General features: G+C 41.9%; 1 protein-coding gene across 4 annotated transcripts in view; it reads right to left on the bottom strand.

Annotated features, from left to right (window-relative positions):
- Positions 1-19,872, bottom strand: part of LOC137182884 (membrane-associated guanylate kinase, WW and PDZ domain-containing protein 2-like) — an 88,788-nt gene that overhangs the window by 55,221 nt on the left and 13,695 nt on the right. For 3 of the 4 annotated variants that reach the window (XM_067589443.1, XM_067589444.1, XM_067589445.1), the window contains one exon: positions 2,646-2,762. In XM_067589443.1, coding sequence (XP_067445544.1) covers positions 2,646-2,762 — 117 coding nt within the window. Of the gene's footprint in view, positions 1-2,645; positions 2,763-4,813; positions 5,275-19,872 lie in introns of those variants that run through there. The other variant, XM_067589447.1, reaches the window with a different exon arrangement.

Raw genomic sequence — 19,872 nt, 5'->3', positions numbered from 1 at the left:
TAGCACAATTTGATTTCTCTCCTTAATGTTTATATCAGTCTGAGACAAGTCTCTATCCTCTGGTGAGGATGTGTGTGTGTGTGTGTTTTTGTGTGCGAGTGTGTCCTTAAAGGGCCAGCTCTGCTAGTGTTTGGCATGTGTGCTTGTTGAAGTGCGAATGCATGTGAAAAGGAAACATGCCAATAAGCAAACATTCACAGACAAACACAAAAGCAAACACACAGCAGGCAGCCTGGAGGCAACAATACATTATGTGAAAAAAGTTATTAATATCAGATGGCAAATTATCACATTCAATTCATTGTTTTCGGGGGGGGGGGGGGGGGGGGACAGCAAAACCTTGCAGCCGAGTGATGTAACAGGATGCAGGAGTTGATGTCAGTATGTGAGCCTTCTAGCTGTATGAACACACACACACACACACACACACACACACACACACACACACACACACACCTCCTCCCACGTCCTTCAGTGTGACAGCATGTTGTGATGCAGAGTGGCGTCTGCTTGTCAAGCTGACAGACTCGCACTGACAGCATGGTCAGAGCGCTGCAGACACGGGAGAAAAACACTGATTTTATAATGCTCCAAACCACAACAACAAACAGCCTGCCGGCCACGAGCAACACAGCCCTCAGGACCATCATCCCTGTTCCTTAGCCGTCTGATGCCGTGTCACTCTGATGCCTGAGCAGCGCCTGCTTTTGTGAGTCTGCCAGGAAGTCGTGTAGAGATGTATATGCAGCATCTTCATATGCAGCACAATGACCTGCTGACCAAAGGCAAATTAAATCAGGTCGGCGAGATTAAGACAAGGTTGGGGAGTTACTGTAATATCACATCCATTTGAATTAAATTCGAATATTCAGCGTATGATTCAAAGCTGCCACGCAGGAGGTCTATGAGTTTCTATAATCTTCATTACACTGTATCAGCTTTGTTAAGTGATAGGCATTTAATTATGGGGATGTCATTACCGCTCACACATCAGACAGAATAAATGTCTTTCCATTCTCAAGAAGAGCTGGAAGGCGGCTTTAATTGAAACGTGGTGACAAAGCCATGGTTCATCCCACCAAACTGACCCGTGCCATCCCTCAGATTCGACGGGGGCTAAAGTGTGCAAGGACCTGCAGTGTTGAACCTCAGCCAGTCCCCATCACCTCAACCGTCGCCCTGTTGGTCTGCTTTCGCTGCACTATTACACAGCCAACAGGCTGAGAAAGGCAGAAAATAGGAGAAGGAAAAGAAGGAGTCGGCTGTCTGGAGTTAAAATTGAAAAGGAGAGAAAATGTGATCGGGAGAGGTGGCGACAAAAAGAAATGAAAGAGCTGAGCGAAGGAGGGAGAGGCCGGGGAAACATGAGAGGGAGCTGAGAGGGAAAGCAAAGAAGACGACAGGAGAGAGGGTGGGAGGGAAAGGAGAGGAAAAAAGAGAGAGAGAGAGAGAGAGAGAGAGAGAGAGAGAGAGAGAGAGAGAGAGAGAGAGAGAGAGAGAGAGGAGAGGGAACTGTGCAGCTGTGGGAGCATATTAAACAATCACTTCTGTGTCAGCAGCTCAACACACCAGCAGAGGACATCTTGTATAGTAGAAGCGCTCAGCCGATGCAAAAACATCACTGACGTCAAATCGGAGCTTTGCTTTCTCATGGTTCTGTACCAGATTCTGCCAAAAAGGCCCGTTGATTCAACTCGACCACCTTTGCTTACAGTACACCCAGACAGCATGACTGAGGTTATTAACAGAAACATGCCAGACAAGAACAAACCGCTTTAACAAACATCAAATCAAAGCGCACCGATCCACACGCTGCATGAAAGGAATAACGTGTGTAGTTTGCAGAGTCAGGCATCAGAGCGGCTTCAGTCTCCAGAGAAGCTGATTCACGAGCTGCTTGATGTATTGACAGCAGGCGGAGCTGCTGGGGACGGCATCCCCTCAATGTCAATCACAGCAATGACATCGTCTCCCAACAGGCAACAGGCAGACGCGCTGAAAACACAAGTGCTCAATGTAAGCACAGACTCACACGTCCACATTCCCGCAGGCATTTAGTGTATGTGTGAGGATGTGTGTGTGTGTCCAGCATGTAAAGATGTTGCCATTTTGCAAATTTCTCACATACAGCTTAAAAAAAACATCTGTCTAATATATCTGAAAGAGTGACGCGTTATTATCTTTCTATATCTGTGTGTGTGTGTGTGTGTGTGTTGTGCATGTCTAGCGTGTGCTGAAGGGGGTAGGGCATCACTGCAACGCAAGCCTCGAGACAAGAGGGTGGTTGCCGTGGAAACCTCAGGCTGAGAGCTCGGCAGCCGGACGATTGAGGGAAAAGAAGGAACGAGAGGCGGCGGGAGACAGAGAGAGAAAGAGCGTGTGATCAAAAAATACGAGGGCAACATCCCGAGGGCAAGAAGGGAAAACTAAAACAGAGAAAAAGGAAAGGAAATAGGGCTGGAGGAGGAGGAGGAGGAGGAGGAGGGAGGGGAAATTATATCTAAGAAAGCGAGAAAGACAAAGAAAGAGACTATTACATTAGGAGAGGAGGAGATCAAAGTGGAGTGAAAGAGAGGAGTGAGGGAGTGACAGAAGGCAGGAGGGAAGGAGAAAGGAGAGCTAGAGGTGGCGTGACGTCGACTCACAGGGAACGGTGCGGAGGTAGAGGTTGTCTCTGATGATCTGCTGGTGGTCGTGGTCCACTGAGCCCTTGGAGAAACGCAGGTTGAGGTAGTGCCGCAAATCCTTGTCAACCACCCCTCCTAAAAACAAAACACAGCGATAGACAGTTTAGAAATAGCCTCTGTTTGACATTTTGTTGGAGTGATATCCAAAGATCCCATTGGTCCCTTTGTTTTAAGAGACTGAATATTGTTTCTAGATCATTCATGATGCAAGTGACACTGTCCTGGAAACAAATGCATGTTTTTCACTTCAGTGGAAGAACAAGCAGTCCTGCCAGTCATTAAAAACTCATGTAGTGCAGCACAACAGCATCCAAACCCCACATGTTTCTTCATTTTAGATTGTAGTGCAGATCCAAATGTTTCCAAAGATATCTTGGGTTTTAATATTTGAATATTTCATTCAGTGTAAACATTGAATAGCTTCATTGAAGAGTTACAAGAAGCGGATATATAAAAAGGAATTCGCCTATCCAACTTTTTTCTCTCCTGATACCGATTCCAATACCTCAACCCAGGGAATCTACTAATATGGATTACCGATCCCATACCAGTGCTCTCTTTTCCCCAAATTTAAAATCTGCATACCACACTGTGTGGGATTTACCGGAATCATTTTTATGTAAGGTGACATGACGCAAGGGATTGCTGTGGCACTAAAAACTGTGACGGTTGACCGCCATGACTGAATGAAACTGTTCACACTGAACTTCCTAATGGCACTGACGAAGAAATTGTATTTAATGTGGATCGGTCACATCACTTCGTCCCTAACAGCATTACAGTATATGATACTGTCAGACATGAATATGACCACAGGGTAAACAAAATTAGAAGACTGTTTGTTAAGATTTTGTCAAGATTTTGTGGTTAATTATGAGGCAAAATGGTTTAATCAGGTTGAAAGCTTGCACTGATTCTCACACCAAAGCAATACAGCAAAGGCTACTACACACGCTGACACACACCAACACACAAATCATGGTAATTGTGTAAACCAGTGATCCCCTTGGGGCTTAATGTGCGGTGTCAGCAGGTTGGGTGACAAAAGCCTACAGAGGACAGAAGCTCACACCACCTCATCTTTGCCTCTCTGTCTCTGCTGATTATTCGCTGTAAAATGCTTCTTTTCACGGAACGGAATCGGAGAAAAATAAAAAATGACAAACATCAGCCTTTAAAGTGAAAGCAGGAGAGCAGGCCAACATATCCGTGCCGCACACACACACTGTATGATAATGTCCATGAATAGTTTCTCCTCCCTTCATCCTAAACCAAAGAAGCCCAGGAGGATGAGAGGAGGAGAACTTATTCCACACAACATTCAGTATGCAAGACTATCACATCTGACAGCAGGAGGGATGAGGTTACATGCCATGCATTTACAAATGACAGAAATGTCTTCTCACTCATGCATACTCTAGCAACCTCCTGCCAAATTGACTTGACGGCGTTTGGCCTACCGGTGGAGATTAATTCAGCGCCTACCTACTCGTTAAAGAGAACATACAGCATACCATTGGAGAGGAAATTCTTTACATGAGCTCCCGCTGTGCAAACACATACATGTATGTTGGTGACACAGGTGACTGTGATTCTGCAGCAATGAGTCCTTTTGGAATAACATCTTATGTAAACTGACACCATTTTAGCAAGGCTGTGAAGCACTGTGAATTGCTTCAGAAACAGGAAAGCGAGAGGAGAGGAGAGGAGAGAAGAGGAGAGGAAAAGAGAGGAGAGGAGAGGAGAGCAGAGGAGAGGAGGAGAGGAGGAGAGGAGGGCTCCTCTTTTCCTCCCCTCTCTCCTCTCCTCTAGAGGAGAGGAGGAGAGGAGAGGAGAAGAGGGGAGGAGAGGAGAGAGCCAGAAAACAAAGGCAGACAGGATGAAATCTTGATTAACATTAACAATGTCGCAGCCTTCTGATTGAAATGGATAAACATCACGTCAAACAGCCATGTAATCACACACAGTCATAGACCATATCTTTGACGTGCACAGACACTGACACATATTTATACATGCAGACCAACACACACAGATATATGTTCAGAGAGAGAGAGAGAGAGAGAGAGAGACAGAGAGATGGAGAGGCAGACAGAGAAAAGAAAAAGGCAGTGCAGTCCAGGCACCTCATCAGCGGCTGGCACAGATGTTGATAAAAGCGGTCCTTTCTCCACAGGTATACATCCACAGACAGCCTGTCCTCCCAGGCGTCCTCTAGCCTCGCAACCAACCACCGCACATCTCCTGCCGCTTCGGTGAAACCTCACCGTCCTCCTCCTGCCTCTGCTTCTCAACCGCTGCTCCAGCACACAGCACACAGCAACCGGCTGCAGCCAATTTTAATCCCAGAGAAGAAGATGGTGATGGGGGGTGAGGGGGAAGGGAGATGTAGAGAGACACGGTGAGATGGAGAGAGACGACGACCATCGGGAGAAAAGACAGGAGAAGGAGATGTGCCAGTGGGAAGCCGGGCTCCAAACAACCTGCCAGCGGATTGGCCAGAGAGCTTCCACAGTTCTGCAGCAGCCCCTATCTGCTGCCGCTGTTACTGCATTGGAGTGTTCGTGCATTTGTATGGTAATTGTTTGTGCAGAAGACGGAGAGAGGCTGAGAGAGAGGGAGACACTGAGAGTGAATAGGAAATAAATGTTTATGTGTATGACAGCATTTCTAAATGTGTGTCTGTATTTCTGTATGTGTGTGTGTGTGTGTGTGAGCACACCCAGATGCTCCCTGACATTCCTCAAATACTCTGCGTCTCGCCCACCAGATGCTCTCCCTGCTTGACCTTGTGTAAACGTCACCATCTAGAGAAAAATACTGTGAAAGGCAGCAGCAGCAGCAGCAGCAGTATGTGTCATGCTGAGGTTACACACACTCGTACACACACGGAGGGCTGATGAGCTCACAGCTGCAGACGCCAGTAAAGATGCCTTGAGCGCCGTCTCGGACAGGGTTTGGTCTAAATAGAAGGAATAAACAAACACCAACACAGAGACATATGATCATGATATGAGTTCTTAGCTCAAGGCGCAGTAGAGTGTGGAGGATGGGTGTGTTTAAAGAAAAAAAAACGGTTCAAATTTAGCAACCTCACAGTTAAACCTGCTGCTGTAAACATCACAGTCAACTTGTTCTGTGGCTGGCTGCTCTGTGACAAAGCGGGGAAAATTCTGGGGAAGACAGTTTTATAGATTTCCAAAAATTGTGGCACATCAAGGGGGAAAAAGATGACGGCCGCGATCAATCACAAATTCATCAAGGCTGACAGCAATCAGTGCAGCTTCTGCTCAGTGAAGCATTACATAAGTCCATGCAGGTCACGCAGTGTCCTGTCCATCAACAGATCCCACAAAAACCAAACAAAAAATACCAATCATGTTGTAACACTTCAACATGGTGGCCCATTTAAGCTGTCAGCTCCATATTCCCCCCCCCCACCCACCCCCTGCAGCAGCTGCTACACACAAACTGCTGTGACTGGTGGAGCTGCTTCCACCACAGCAGCCACCTCCTTATTAATCAACACACTGCAATGGTACAGTGGGTCTCTATGGGCTGGTCTGTTGAATTTATATGTTCAATATCTCCTTGTATATGTCTGTTCTGTTACTGCTGGGCAAGTTAACGGCGCTCCGAGTGTATAGCATGCTGCTCGGATCCACATGTAGAGAGAAGTGAGTCCGTACTGTGTAACCATTTGAGTGATAAACCATTGTGACTGCATGAAAGGGAACATCAGGCCACACCAAGGGAGTTGGTTCAACCAGCTAAAGCTTTCCATTGTACCCAAGGAAGGCCAAAAAGAAATTTGTTTTACAGAGAGAGATGTATGGATGTTGGCAGCATACACAACACAATCTGATGCCTTTGTTGCTTAGCAACACAAAAGAAGCAGATTTGTTTACACAGCTGCTGAATGCTGCACACTGCATAGCCATACTCCTGAGCAACACTGGGTCTAAATCATTTCAACCTAAACTGTATTCTGTGTATTCACACAAATGAAACTTAACAATAATGTAAAATCCCAACATATTAAAATCATTAGATTTCTTTGAGAAAAATCCTAAAATCCAGCATTTAAAAAGAATACACAACCAAAAGATGCAGGCCTAAAAACAAAAACAAAAAAAAAAAGCCTTCTCCAATATTTCTGTGCTGAGCTTCAAGCAGTCTTTCATTCCAACTCTTCTGGGCTGTCACCAATGTAAAACTCTAGTCCATAGTTAGACTTAAAGAAAAAGAGCATGTTTTTGTTAAGCTTTGAGTGAAATGTCAATGGCTGTTTGACTGTTGGTCATTTTTGCCTTTAACTGATAGAACATTGTTGAGACACAGATCAGACATTATATTTGTAAGCATGATGTTGACGGCCATTTTCAGCCAGACTAGCAGATCATCACTTTGGTCCAAACTAAAGTATCTCAACTATAAGATGGATTGTCATTAAAATTTTGTACAGATATTTCTGGTCCACAAAGGATTAAACCTACTGACGTTATCTCAACAACTATCGGATGGATTACCGTGACATTTGGTAGGATAAAGTGTTTATATTTTAGCACCATCATCAGGTCAAAATTTCAATTTCTCCACTTCTCTGATTTAAGACCAAATACCTGCAAAGCTAATGACATCCCCATCAGCTTCAGCTGTTTTTTGTGTTTAGCACTTGTTAGATAATTCTTGCATACTGTCAAAATAGTATGAAGATACAACTATGAAGATATATTTTATATCTAGAACACATATCACATATCTCTGGCAGGTAAATCTAAGACATTGGATTAACTAGACTGACTTGTTACTTCCTTTGAATTAAAATACAATTGATCTTTTATCTTTTCAGGGTGTTTCTGTAAAATATTTTTCTTGTTGTCAACAAATGTCAACAATGAATTGATCATACATACTTATCCAAAGCCTGATATATCATATTCCTCGGTGCAGCACCTCCGTTGATGTCCAAAAACTATTAAAAAACATGTCAGTGAGCCACACCGCTGCACTGGGTGACATGTTCCTTCACTACAAAGATTATGGGCACATTAGATTGTTTAGAAACGGCTCTAAAGAGTAATAACAGCGATCACGTTTTCAGTCTCTGGAGATTAGTTTGGTGTAAGGAAGATGCCACTGAGCATGCACAGGAACTCCTTTTACAGAGCTTTGCTAACTTGTTGTGCTACATATCACAACCTCTTGACTTCATACTACATTGTAAATTTCTCAGAGAACTGCAGCACAAAGTCACGCACAATGACATCTGCCTTACACAGAACTACTCTCTGGAGACTGAAATAAGATTGTAGTTATTACTCTTTGGAGCCGTTTCTAAACAAACTAATGTGCCCATAATCTTTGCGGTGAAGGAACATGTCACCCAGAGCAGCGGTGTGGCTCACTGATGTGTTTTTAATACTTTTTGGACAACAATGGAGGTCTATAGCACAGAGGAATACGATATATCAGGCTTTGGATACACACACAATACTTTTCAATTCATTGTTGGTTTGGCTCTGCACATGAGATTTGTTGACAGTAAGAAAAATCTAGAACAACACAAGCCATTATGTAAAGAATTGCACTTGTGATCACTGCAACTAAGCACTTTATGTATTCATTTACCTGTTTGTGCACTGTCTTCATTTTGAAGCGATCATACATTTGTACTGTTTGTCCCTGTGATCTGTCTAAATTGTTGCATTATGTGATTGTTTTTTATGTTATACACCTGGCTGCAACAAAATTTCCCCTGGTGGGATAATAAAGTTTGACTTAATAATAAAGTTTGACTTGCCATATCCTTTAACATTATTCAAATGTTAATGTAGGTTCACCAGCAGGCCTCTGTACTAACAACGTGGTGTTCTTCTACAACTGTGTCTGTGGTCTAAATACCAGAACAAGCAAACAGCAGAGCCCACAGGCTTGTTCTGGTATTTAGAGCACTCCACCAAAGAGCCTGTAGTTTATTTCAATTACGATTGTTAACAGGAACAAGTAGACGTGACCTGAACTCCATCACTGTTACTCACTGGCTGTCTGCCTCTTGCTGAGCAGTCAGGCCTACAGTGTTTCATCCCCTCAGAGGATTTTGGATTTTCTCCTCCTCATTTAACCGGGAGAAAGTTGAGTTTAACTTTTCTTTCAAATGTATTTTTTTAATATAATAAGGTTTTACCCAATATAAAAGGAAGTTCAGCTTATTCTTCAGGTCCCCTGTTACAGAGCGACCACATATTCAGTGGAGAGCTCTGTCAATTTGGACCTTACTTCCATTTTTGAGATAAAAATTGCTTCAGTTTTAGCTTTGTAAGAGCGACAGAACAGATGCAGCATGATGTTTTTGTTGAGTTGATGTATTTTTTTCTAGTAATGAATATCTGTTTGTGATGAACTTAAGTTTACCATTTAACTTGTTGATGATGTCACTGATTGTAGATTTAACTGTAACAGGTGGTGGATATTTGCCTCACTTGCAAGTCGCTTTGGATAAATGACAAAATGTAAATGTAAATTTAAGGCTGCATCTGATGCTTGTTGAAGAAAAGGCTGTTATTCATCATTCCATATTCGTTGAGACATTTATACGGCTGAAACTACAGCGCAACATCAATAAAGTTGCTTTATAGCAGGCCTGATAATAATGCAACTTTTCTCCCGGAGGTAGCTAACTGAATTACTTAATCCTGCCCTCAACGCCCTCAACAGGTCAAGATCACACTCCAACACCTGTCACTTATCTTGATGAGCCGTCTCCCTCGAAACAGCATCCAGCCTGAGGCGAAACTAAACAGCATACAAAATACTCGCTCCCAAGAAGATGAGCGAACAGGCAATCTTTTATCAAAACCGCAATGCCAGGGTGTTCTATTTTAACACAACACTGACATCACTTTCTCTGCTGCTCTGTGCCTGTTACTTTTATTCCTGCAGCCACTGGTGGGTACAATATATACTCTCTATTTGGCATTGGTCCTAATTTTCCACTTTTATCCAGGATGATCGAAAATCTGCTGGCTCAAAGATACTTACTGACAAAATCTTTGACAAACATTTTTTACTTGGTCCATTTACTGGCTTTGTCTGGAGCTTTCAATTGCATGGCACAATCTTCCTCAATGGATGAAGCTGAGCAAACTTAGATGCATTAACTCATCAAACTTCACATCAGGTGTTACTGAAAGCTTTGGAAAAAGCGGATAAAAGGACCTTGACTTATAATTTTTTGGTCAAATTACTATTTTCAAGGTCAAGGATGAACTTTCAAAATGTATTCTGTTATTTTTTTGCCTTAAACCGCTCGGCCATCAGGCAACCTGTGTTTATCTATTGTATCAGCAGCTCTTAGTGACAGTACAGTACAGATTCTTGAGTACTACTCTCCTCTAACAAGGCAGTCTGCATTGTTTGTATGTACACCATTAGGCCTGAGGGGGGAGGAGATAGATGTAGTAACCAACAGGAGCCATTTTGTTTGATTTGGGAAGGCATAATTAGGTCTGACATGCCCACTCTCCCACGAGGCCGAGGGAGGAGAGAAGCACAGTCGTGCCACATTGATTCTCTGAGTTTCTCTCCTTACAAAGTTAAACCGCTCGACTCTTAAGTGCAAACAACCCTGCAGTCACGCTTCGGGAACGCATGCCCGCATGCAAACTCAGAGTCTTACTGTACATGCACACACACAAACACACTCTCATAATCCCAAGATCACAAGAGAAAACGTGAGATGTAAACAACGTGCAACATTATGTCAAAGTTGGCCAGACTCTCAATCTATCAATGTCAAAAACACACATCAAATATAACCTTCCTGTGCACCCTTCACTCCTATAAACCTTTCCTTTATTTTCCGTCATTCAAACACAGACACACCTGACATGCACCACAAACACACAACTGATCCAATCCCAAGCACACATACATACATACACACACACACACACACACATACATACAGTACCACACTGAATAAACTGAGGGGCCGTCTGGCTGGTTTAAGGCTGAGATCATCTGAGCTGATGTTAGGGGGCGTCTGGTGAGAGCATGAGGTGAAGTAGTGATGTACAGGAGTGGTTGTCATAGAGAACAAAACTTTGTGATCGATAACTTGCCCGCACTCCCACAAGAGGTCACACAGGCTACAGAGGAATATAAAAATGCAAGGCGGTAGTGAGCATATACAAGGCAGCACCTCTGGAAATAGAAATAAATAGATGAATATATCTTCGCTTGCTTCTTCATCCAAATTCTGCTCAAGCTACCGAACGTCATAGACGATACCTCTCAACCCCTTACGCCTCTCTGGATGGACTCAGGGGCGCCATCAGCAGGCAACTGATACCGACAACCTGCACCACTGGACACAGTGACTATTATGATGCACTAATCTGTACCACCAAACTCAATCAGTTTTACTCCTACTTCTACTGTTTATCCTGTTTTGCATGCACTTTGCACAGTTCACACAGCATTCGTCATTGTCCCTTCATACTGTATTCGTCTATACTTGTAATGCAACATCGTAACACAGAAGCACCTTTCTGTACAGCAGAGATGAACAAACTTGGGGTCAAGGCTCAACTGGGAGGACGTACATGACCTGAGGAGAGAATGTGGTGGGAAACAAAAGTTGAATAGACCTTTTTCACACAGCTGCATCGTATTAAAATAATTATTGGTAAAGAACCATCATTAATATTATAAGTTGCATCTGTGTTCATCCTACTATGGCAAGTTTGCTGTGGAAAATACTCTGAATCCTTTGAAAAACAAACAAACAAGAGTTTATCTGATGCTATCAAGATTTTGGTAAACGAGATTAATTCAGAAAGCAAAACATGTAAAAATAAAAACTGTTGACTCATAAAGCAAGCTCATCTCTAAAATCCAAAATATCAAGAAACTTTTGCTCTTGAGTTCACCATTAATGTCGCAGGCGAGTCTTCTTCTTTAGTGTCTAGGTTAGCAATAAGTTTAACTTTAATTTTTAATTTGCACAAATGAGACTACTAATGAGAAACACACCTTCATGGTCTTGATAAAATTGCCAATAAAAGACCAGCCTTGACTGATTGTCCAGTCAAGGCTGGTCTTTTAAACCAACGTAAGAGCTGAACAGAAAAGTAAACAAACAAAAGGAGCATGACTTGGCTAATAGCAGACATTAACATAACAGAAACTTAGCTAACCTAAAGGTCTGTAAAAATAAACTCAAAACCCTCAGAGACACATAAATGAATTAAACGTACCTTCCTTGTTGCCATTTTAGACTTTCTTTCTTTCTTTCTTTCTAAACTCGAGTTACACTCTCCTACACGCCTTAAAGGACCAGTGTGTAGAATTTAGTGGCCTCTAGCTGAACAGGTTTGGCAGAAATGGAGTATAATATCCATAAGTATATTTTCATTGTCTTTAATCACCTGAAAATAAGAATCGTAGTGTTTTTGTTACCTTAGAACGAGCCCTTTATATCTACAGAGGGAGCGAGTGTGTTATTTTTTCCCCCCACCTGCATTCTGCAAAGACCCGCCCCACACTGCCTTTGATTGGCTGATCCTGATATTTCACCTTAACCATCTCATGCCTAAACCTAACCAACCTAACCAACAAAGCCAACAAGCACTAGCCAATCAGAGGCAGAGTAGGGCGGAGCGCGGGTCCTCTTCCATGGAGCCCACCATGTTGCACCGCCATGTTTCTACAGTAGCCCAGAACAGACAAACTAAACGCCAGCTCTAGAGAGGGTCTTTCGCAGCCACCGTAGATTCTCCTGCATGCTGATAACTTTATATGAACTATGAGAAACGAAACCAACCATGTATGAAGGTTATTACAAATAATTTCGATAGAATAATAAAAGTTTGGGAAGCACTGCTGTGAAGTTTATTTCCTAACACTGTAACCATGACAACGCACTTCATTAATACTTTGCACTCATTTGCAGCTTTTTATTCTATTTTTTTCTTTTATTGTGCTCTATTTTGGAATGAAGTTGGATCATCTCATCTACATTACATTGATTTCTTTGGACCAGGCCCCTTGTGGCTTTAAAGAACATTTCTCTCATACATTCAAACTATTCTGTTTTAAGAGATGGTTGATTAATCGATTAGTCGATCAACAGAGAATAATTGGCAGCCATTTTGATAATCCATTAATCGTTGATGGTTCCAGGTTCTCAAATGTTTTTTCTTCCATTATAATAAATCAAATATTTTGGGGACATTTCAAGTTGTCGCATGGGGCTTTAGGATATTGTGATGGGCATTTCTCACTGTTTTCTGATCTTTTATTCACCAAATGATTAATTGATTAGTTGAGAAAAAAATCGCAGATTTATGAAATAGTTGCAGCCCTATCTGTTTTAACAACGATCCTTTTTGGTCCTTACTCCATTTCTCGTCTCTGTCCCTCCTTTTTTCCCATCTGAGATTTGAGCTTCCCAATTTCTCTCTCTTTCTCTCGTCATCCACCTCTCCAGTGGGCCAGTTAAGACTATCCTAATCTCACCTAGTCTACTTTTTCTTGTTTTACAGTTCCAATTAGGACGAGATAGTTTGAGCTTTGAACCTCAGAAGACCCGTTTAAGTGTGTGAGTGAGAGACAGAGTGTGGATGTGAATTATACTGTATGTGCTGAGTTTCTACATGTGGGTATACTGTGATAGCCATTTAGCTGTGGATGAAGTATCTGTTTCCAGTTCTCCTAATGGCATTATTACAGCAGGCGGCAAGGCCCATTATTAATAGTAAATGACAAGAGTCACTCTCCTAAAGGTCTTAATATTGATCCCACCCTATCCTCAGACTAGTCTTAATGATGATGTTCCTCCATGTCTTTCTCTACAGCGCCGTAATCAAGGCCAGACACACATTTACAACCTCCGAGTCACTATAAAGAGAAACAAGCCCACACTACAAATGAGACTTAAAGATTAAAGGAGGAAGGTTATAGGAATTGCCAAGCCTAATATTCCGCGTACCACCCTCCTCCTCCTACAACGGGTGAATAAATTCCTTGTCTCCCCTCACCTCGCATTTCTATGCAGATGAGATAAATAGGCTACTGATGGACACAAAGAGTGTGTATGCGACGGCTCCTGTCTTAAATGTAGCTTCATAGGGGTGTTTGTCACCCCTGATTGCACTCTCCAGTTCAAGCAGCGCTACTCACACTCTATCAGGAACAACAAGCAGGATGAATCTTAATGAGAATTTAAGTACACATCAACCGAGAGCTGCAAAGAAGACGATAGAGGATGGAGGAAGAGGCATGAAATAAAACTCTGGAGGAAGGGCAGAGGTGTGTGTGGGCTCAAATGCTTCAGTTCAACAGCAGCGGAAAGTTGAGAACAATAATGGGGAGAAAAGAGAGACAGAGCCATAGAGGCAACAGAGAGTAATAAGAAACTCATTGGTTTGGGGGCGCAGTGGTCGATAACCTGAGGGGTTAAAACCAGCAGGGGCAGCAGGGTGTGTTCCTGGTCAATACAAAAAATTAATAATCGTGGCTGAGAGAAGGCCGCCCTCTAAGCACCGTAATGATTCTCCTCTCCAATGCTTCATTTGGCTGCTATGGTCTGATAGTCTAATAAAGCCTGTCTGTAGTGATTAAGGGGTCCTTCATGCTCCTAAATCCAAACCAAAATGAATTGAATTCAGCTCAACTATATTGACCTGACTGCTCTTTTCTTTTCTTCATTACAACATGTTAGGATGAACTATATGAACAGGAATATTATACACACCCAGCAGATAAAGTCTGCGAGAGGCGGTCATAACTCACATCCTAACAAGTCGGGTGGAAAACTACTTAGAGCCTTTTTTACACGGTGGACGTTTTGCTCGGACTCATCAGCACAGTGATTGTCATTTCATTATGTCATCATATAGACTGCTCTAACCCAAAGACTTCATTCATTGAAGCTAATCACAATAAAATGTAGACTCGGATCCGACACAGCTAACAGATTATTGATTTGAGTGCTAAAATGAAACGTTGTAACAGATCTAAATACAATATGTGCTTTATTAACTGTGAAAAACAATGTCTTTGTTGCTTAGCTGGTTGTTATCACCTGGATTTCAACAGGGACACATCTGTTTTCAGCCTGTTGAAGCCTAGAGCCCCTGAAGCCCCACAGTTTTGACAAAATGGTGTAGTAGCAAGTGCAAACCTCAGAAAGAGATATTGGACATTTAAAAAAATAGATGGAATAAAAGGTCGGTTCACACAAATAACAAGAAAGCCCAAATTTGAAATATCTGTCTTTCATTTCAGCCTCACCACAGTACTGGTGAGACTGTGATGCTCACAGCATTGAAAAATTACATTAAAAATTTATCAGCAATGTGTTTTTCCAGAAACAGTTTTCTTGTCCTGGATAATTTACAGGAATGTAAACCATTTTCAACAAAGAAACAGTCAATATGAAAAGTGTTGACAGAGTAAGAACATTGTTTCTAGGAAGTCGAGTTGCTGTTCAAAACTAATTTAAATTTGAGTTGAATGTCTCAAAATCTGGACAAATAAAACAGAACGATAATGCCACAAGACAAAAGTGAGAAAATGTTTTTTTATTTTTATTTTGGGTGGACTGACTAATGTGGACTGTATAATATGTCTGTTTAAAACACAAACAAATGGAAACACACACACATGATGTACAGGAGGTAATTCAGGTACAGTGTAATTGTTGGGGGAATAAGGGACACTCACACGCTGGTCATTCCAGACATTAATCTCATACCTCCGTCTCAAACAGTGGAGTTGTTTCACATAACAGTTCAACTCAGCAAAATTATTCCAGTCAGACTGAACTCTGTCAAAATGCTCTGGTCACCAGTCTACCAGTGACACCAGTAACACACCAGTAGCACCATGGACAGCAACAACTATCAGACGAGAAAATGACTGACACCGCTAAAGATTTGAACCTTTATCATATTGAAGTGAAAGTTCAAACTAGACCATAAACTGCCAGTAAGTGTCAGTGCAGGGAGGGAAGCTGCCTCAGGCCTTCTGAAGACGAACTGATTAGAGAGCTACTGTCCTCTACTGGTAGGAAGCATCAACTACAGTGATAAAATTATCATGAATGCAAATGAGGCACTTGAACATATAGGATGAGATTTCTTACAGTTAAACAGGAAGCTGCCTGCTGCTGCAATGGACATGATTAGCTCATGAATGCAATTTAAGTGAATATATTTACAGTCCTTTATTTCATTTAATTTATATTAAATACTGATGCATTTCAACTGAGGCGCTTTTTGAAGTACAATGAGGAGGTGAATTCAGTTAAAATCCATTATCTCTTATTCAAGAAATATAAAAACAAAGGTTTGCATATGGATAAAGCAAAGTAGACAAATTAGAGGATTTTGAGACAGCTGAGGTGTGACTGTGTAAAGAAGGCTTTAGCTCAACATAATACTGTGTATGTGAGGATATCCAAACACACGTTGGCTCCAATCTAAGATATTCAGCTCAGGAATGACGGTGAGCCTCTTTAGAAAGTCAGAAAATCGCAGAACATTGTTGTTAGCCATCCGCCAGTGTCAGTGCTGCAGCTGGAGCAGCCCCCCTGACGCCAGCTTTTTTAATCCTTCTCATTCAGATCTGAAGCCTACAGTGAAGCTATCAGATTAGCGCTTCTGGCTAATCTACACTATGCCGATGAAAGAAAACCATCCGCTGCCTTCTGTGCTGCCATGCCTGACTGAATAAGATATGATTTTGTGAAACTGGGAGGGAGGGGGGACTCTTGTTTCAGCGCAGACCTGACTCCCTGTCACACACAGAAAGTTAGCTACATACAGTACATGACATTTTGAAAGCAGCGCTCATGTATGTGAATTTGTAAGTGTGTGTGTGCCAGCAGATGGAACACACACAGATTGCATAACTTTCATTTCACATCAATGCAGCAGTTGTGATGAGCCAGATGTCCCAACTGCTTCCATCTCTGGAGATGAGAGATGGTTGTGTCTCCCAGTTACAGTGAACGCAACAAAGCCTCCCACCTGTAGCCTGACTGAGGCCAAGAAGGGACCAGAGTGCTGGGATCTCGCAAAGGAGTCCCAGTGACACGGAGTGTAGTGACTATTTCCCAGTGGTGGAAGTACATTTACTCAAGGACTAATATTCTATTTCATGCTACTTTATACTTCTCCAACACTACAGTTCGGTAGACTCTGCTGTCCTTTTATGTCACTTACATCAATCTGAGAGCTGTATTTACTAATTACCTTATAAATGTAGATTTTACTTACACAACAAATGATGAGCTTATAAAAATGGATCCATTGATATAAATTAAACAACTCACCATATAATATTGTTAAAATTAGCTTTCGACAACAATAATAATTCATTATTGTCCAGTAATATATTATGGTCCAGGCTTAAGATAATGGGGGATCCAACACTGTGGAACAGCATCGGGTCAGATGAGACGAACCAGTACAGGCTGGCGTTTTATAACTTATTACTCCAATGGTTTTGTGTTGTTCTTTTTATATTTTGTTATAATTCTTTATGTTTGACAATTCCTTTAAAATCTTGTTGTCATTTTCTGGTGTTTATATATTTTATGTGTTCCTGTGAAGCACCTTGTAACTCTGAGTTTGAAAGGCACTATAGAAATAAAGTTTACTTACTTACTAGATATTTCTGGTCTTAAAATGTAAAACGACAAGGGAGTGCTGTTCATCTCTTTTGGCTCAGCAACAACAGACAACTTGGTAGATTGCAGAAATTCTCAGAGGGTAGAGTAAAAAGGTCCAAAATATAAATATACTCCACACAGTGCCAAAAGGTTGCAAAGAAAAAGCCAAAAACCAATTTGATTTATATATAAAAATGCAAAAAGTGCAGCCAAGCACATTAATACCATAGTAACAAACCAACAAACAAAAGAGAAAAAAGGAAAGAAACAAATACAAGTGGCTGCTATAGAGCACTAATGGACTAAGCAAGTCTTATTTTAGTGAGATTGATCATTTCTGATATACTTCTGTCCTGCTGTCTTTGGTCATGTGATTTTACCAGAACAGCTGATTCCCTGCAAAAACATTACACACAGGGAACAACCTAATCAGGGTGCAAAATTAACTTTTTTGTCCACTGGCCAAATGACTAGCGAATGTTCAAATTTTACCAGCCACTAAGTAGATTAGCATTGTGTTTTTGGCTGGTGAGTGAAGCAAATCTACCAGCCATTTGCATATTTCACCAGCATTTGGCTGGTGGCTGCTGCTAATTTTGTGCCCCAAACCTAGCCATTTCTTATTCTTATTCCCACAATGAGGATATGTATGCATATTATGCATTATGTATGCATACTCTACCACTCTCAGCATAATGCACACACACACACACACACACACACACACACACACACACACACACACACACACACACACACACACACATTCACATGCTTTTAATGGCAACATCCTATTTATGTCAAATACAGCCTCTGCTGCAACATATGACCTCACATATAGTCACGTCGCCATGGTGATCCATCACTTAAAGTTCTGTGCTGTTCTGGAAAACCCCTTGGTAACCTGACTCATTTCTTCAGACGACAGCTCAGTTGTTGAGGGCAAACTGTGTCTCGACATTCAGATCTCCAGCTCACTCAACACGTAAAGGCAAGGCGTCAAAATCACACACCAGCATCACTAAAATAAATGAATATGTTATTATTATTATACATTTCACATCATCATGCTTGGTAGAAACTCTCATGCTATTGTGATTGAAGGACAGTGATCTTTATGTAAAAATGGTGTGCCAAAGCCTTCTTTCAATCACATGTTACACACACACACACTACTCGTATCTACATTTCACAAACACATGCAGCAGCACAGTCCCAGGTTGTTCTATGCAGTGTATCCACACTGAGGAAAATTACATTGACCTAATTCACTTAACTGGACCAGTTACATATTCGGTCATTGGCTGGCTGAGCTTGAGTTTGATCCTTTGAGCTGAGCTCCAGCAGCTTCTAGCCTCAATAAAATCATCGTCCGCCTCTGAAAGAACTCATCTCTTGGCGAGTTATTAATACCAACAGAGCAGACAGGATGTTATGCACTGATTCTTCAAGCTTCTCATCAACAAAGCGACAAGAGAGGAGAAGAAGGTCGCCTTCTCTGCCTCTGCTCCATCTGTCCCTCCATACTGTGCCCGCATAAGAGGACTGGCAGGAATTGGGCAATCGAGTCAGAAAACTCAAAAACTTCAAATGAAGGCTAAGGCTTTATTTAATATGACGCAGGCAGTTTTAAATGTCACATCGTTGACTGTATTCAGTGAATGTGAGGGTCATGAAGTTACAGCTTAAAGAATAAGGCCAGCAGTATTCTGTATTCTGTGTCCCATGAAAAGACCTACACTTTCCTGGTTCCCCTACATTGTCTGTGTGACTCGGCCAGTCATCTCTACTGAAGACCTAAATCTTTAAAAACAGGTCATGAATATATGCTGCAGTTTCATTTTTAAACATTACTCAAACAGGAGGGAAAAGCGTATTTGCTAGGAACTTTTTTTTTAGCTGCGAATTTGATGCTCTAGTGAGTATTTACAGCAGCAGGATGATGTAGGTGGGATTGACTTGAAATAAACTACAGTTTCCATGTTCATCATAATGAAGGAACGTGTCACTCAGTGCAACAGTGCGGCTCACTGATGTGTTTTTGATGGATTGTGGACAACAATGGAGCTCCGTGGCAAAGAGGAATAAGCTGTCAAGCTTTGACTTCACAGATAAAATGTGTTAGTGTGTCAGCTCATTACTGGTTTGGGATTTGTTGACAATAAGAAAAATATAAAATATCACTAGAGCTATCCTTTATGAGAGAATTATTTTTCAGATAAAGCAGGTATAGTCCCCTGCTGCATTTCTGTTTACAGTTTCATTACTAAATAGCGGCTCCCTGGCCTGGCCTATATAGGCAGTGGCCGAGAGCTGCCGCACAGTGTGACAGAGGCTGGCTGTGCTCCACTTAGATGTTAAAGGGCATGTTAACATTTTGAATTCATGTTGTTTTTTCCCCTCACAAAACACCACATATTGTTCTCATGAACCCTGAATAAAACGTCCTGGGGTCTTCCTCCTCCGCGCTCCTCTCTGAGACGCAAAAACACAATTTGGAAGGGA

Source organism: Thunnus thynnus, chromosome 5 (assembly GCF_963924715.1).
Source record: "Thunnus thynnus chromosome 5, fThuThy2.1, whole genome shotgun sequence".
Classification (NCBI taxonomy): Eukaryota; Metazoa; Chordata; class Actinopteri; order Scombriformes; family Scombridae; genus Thunnus; species Thunnus thynnus.
The sequence above is the reverse complement of the archived record's forward strand: the minus strand, read 5'-3'. Positions and strand labels throughout refer to the sequence as shown.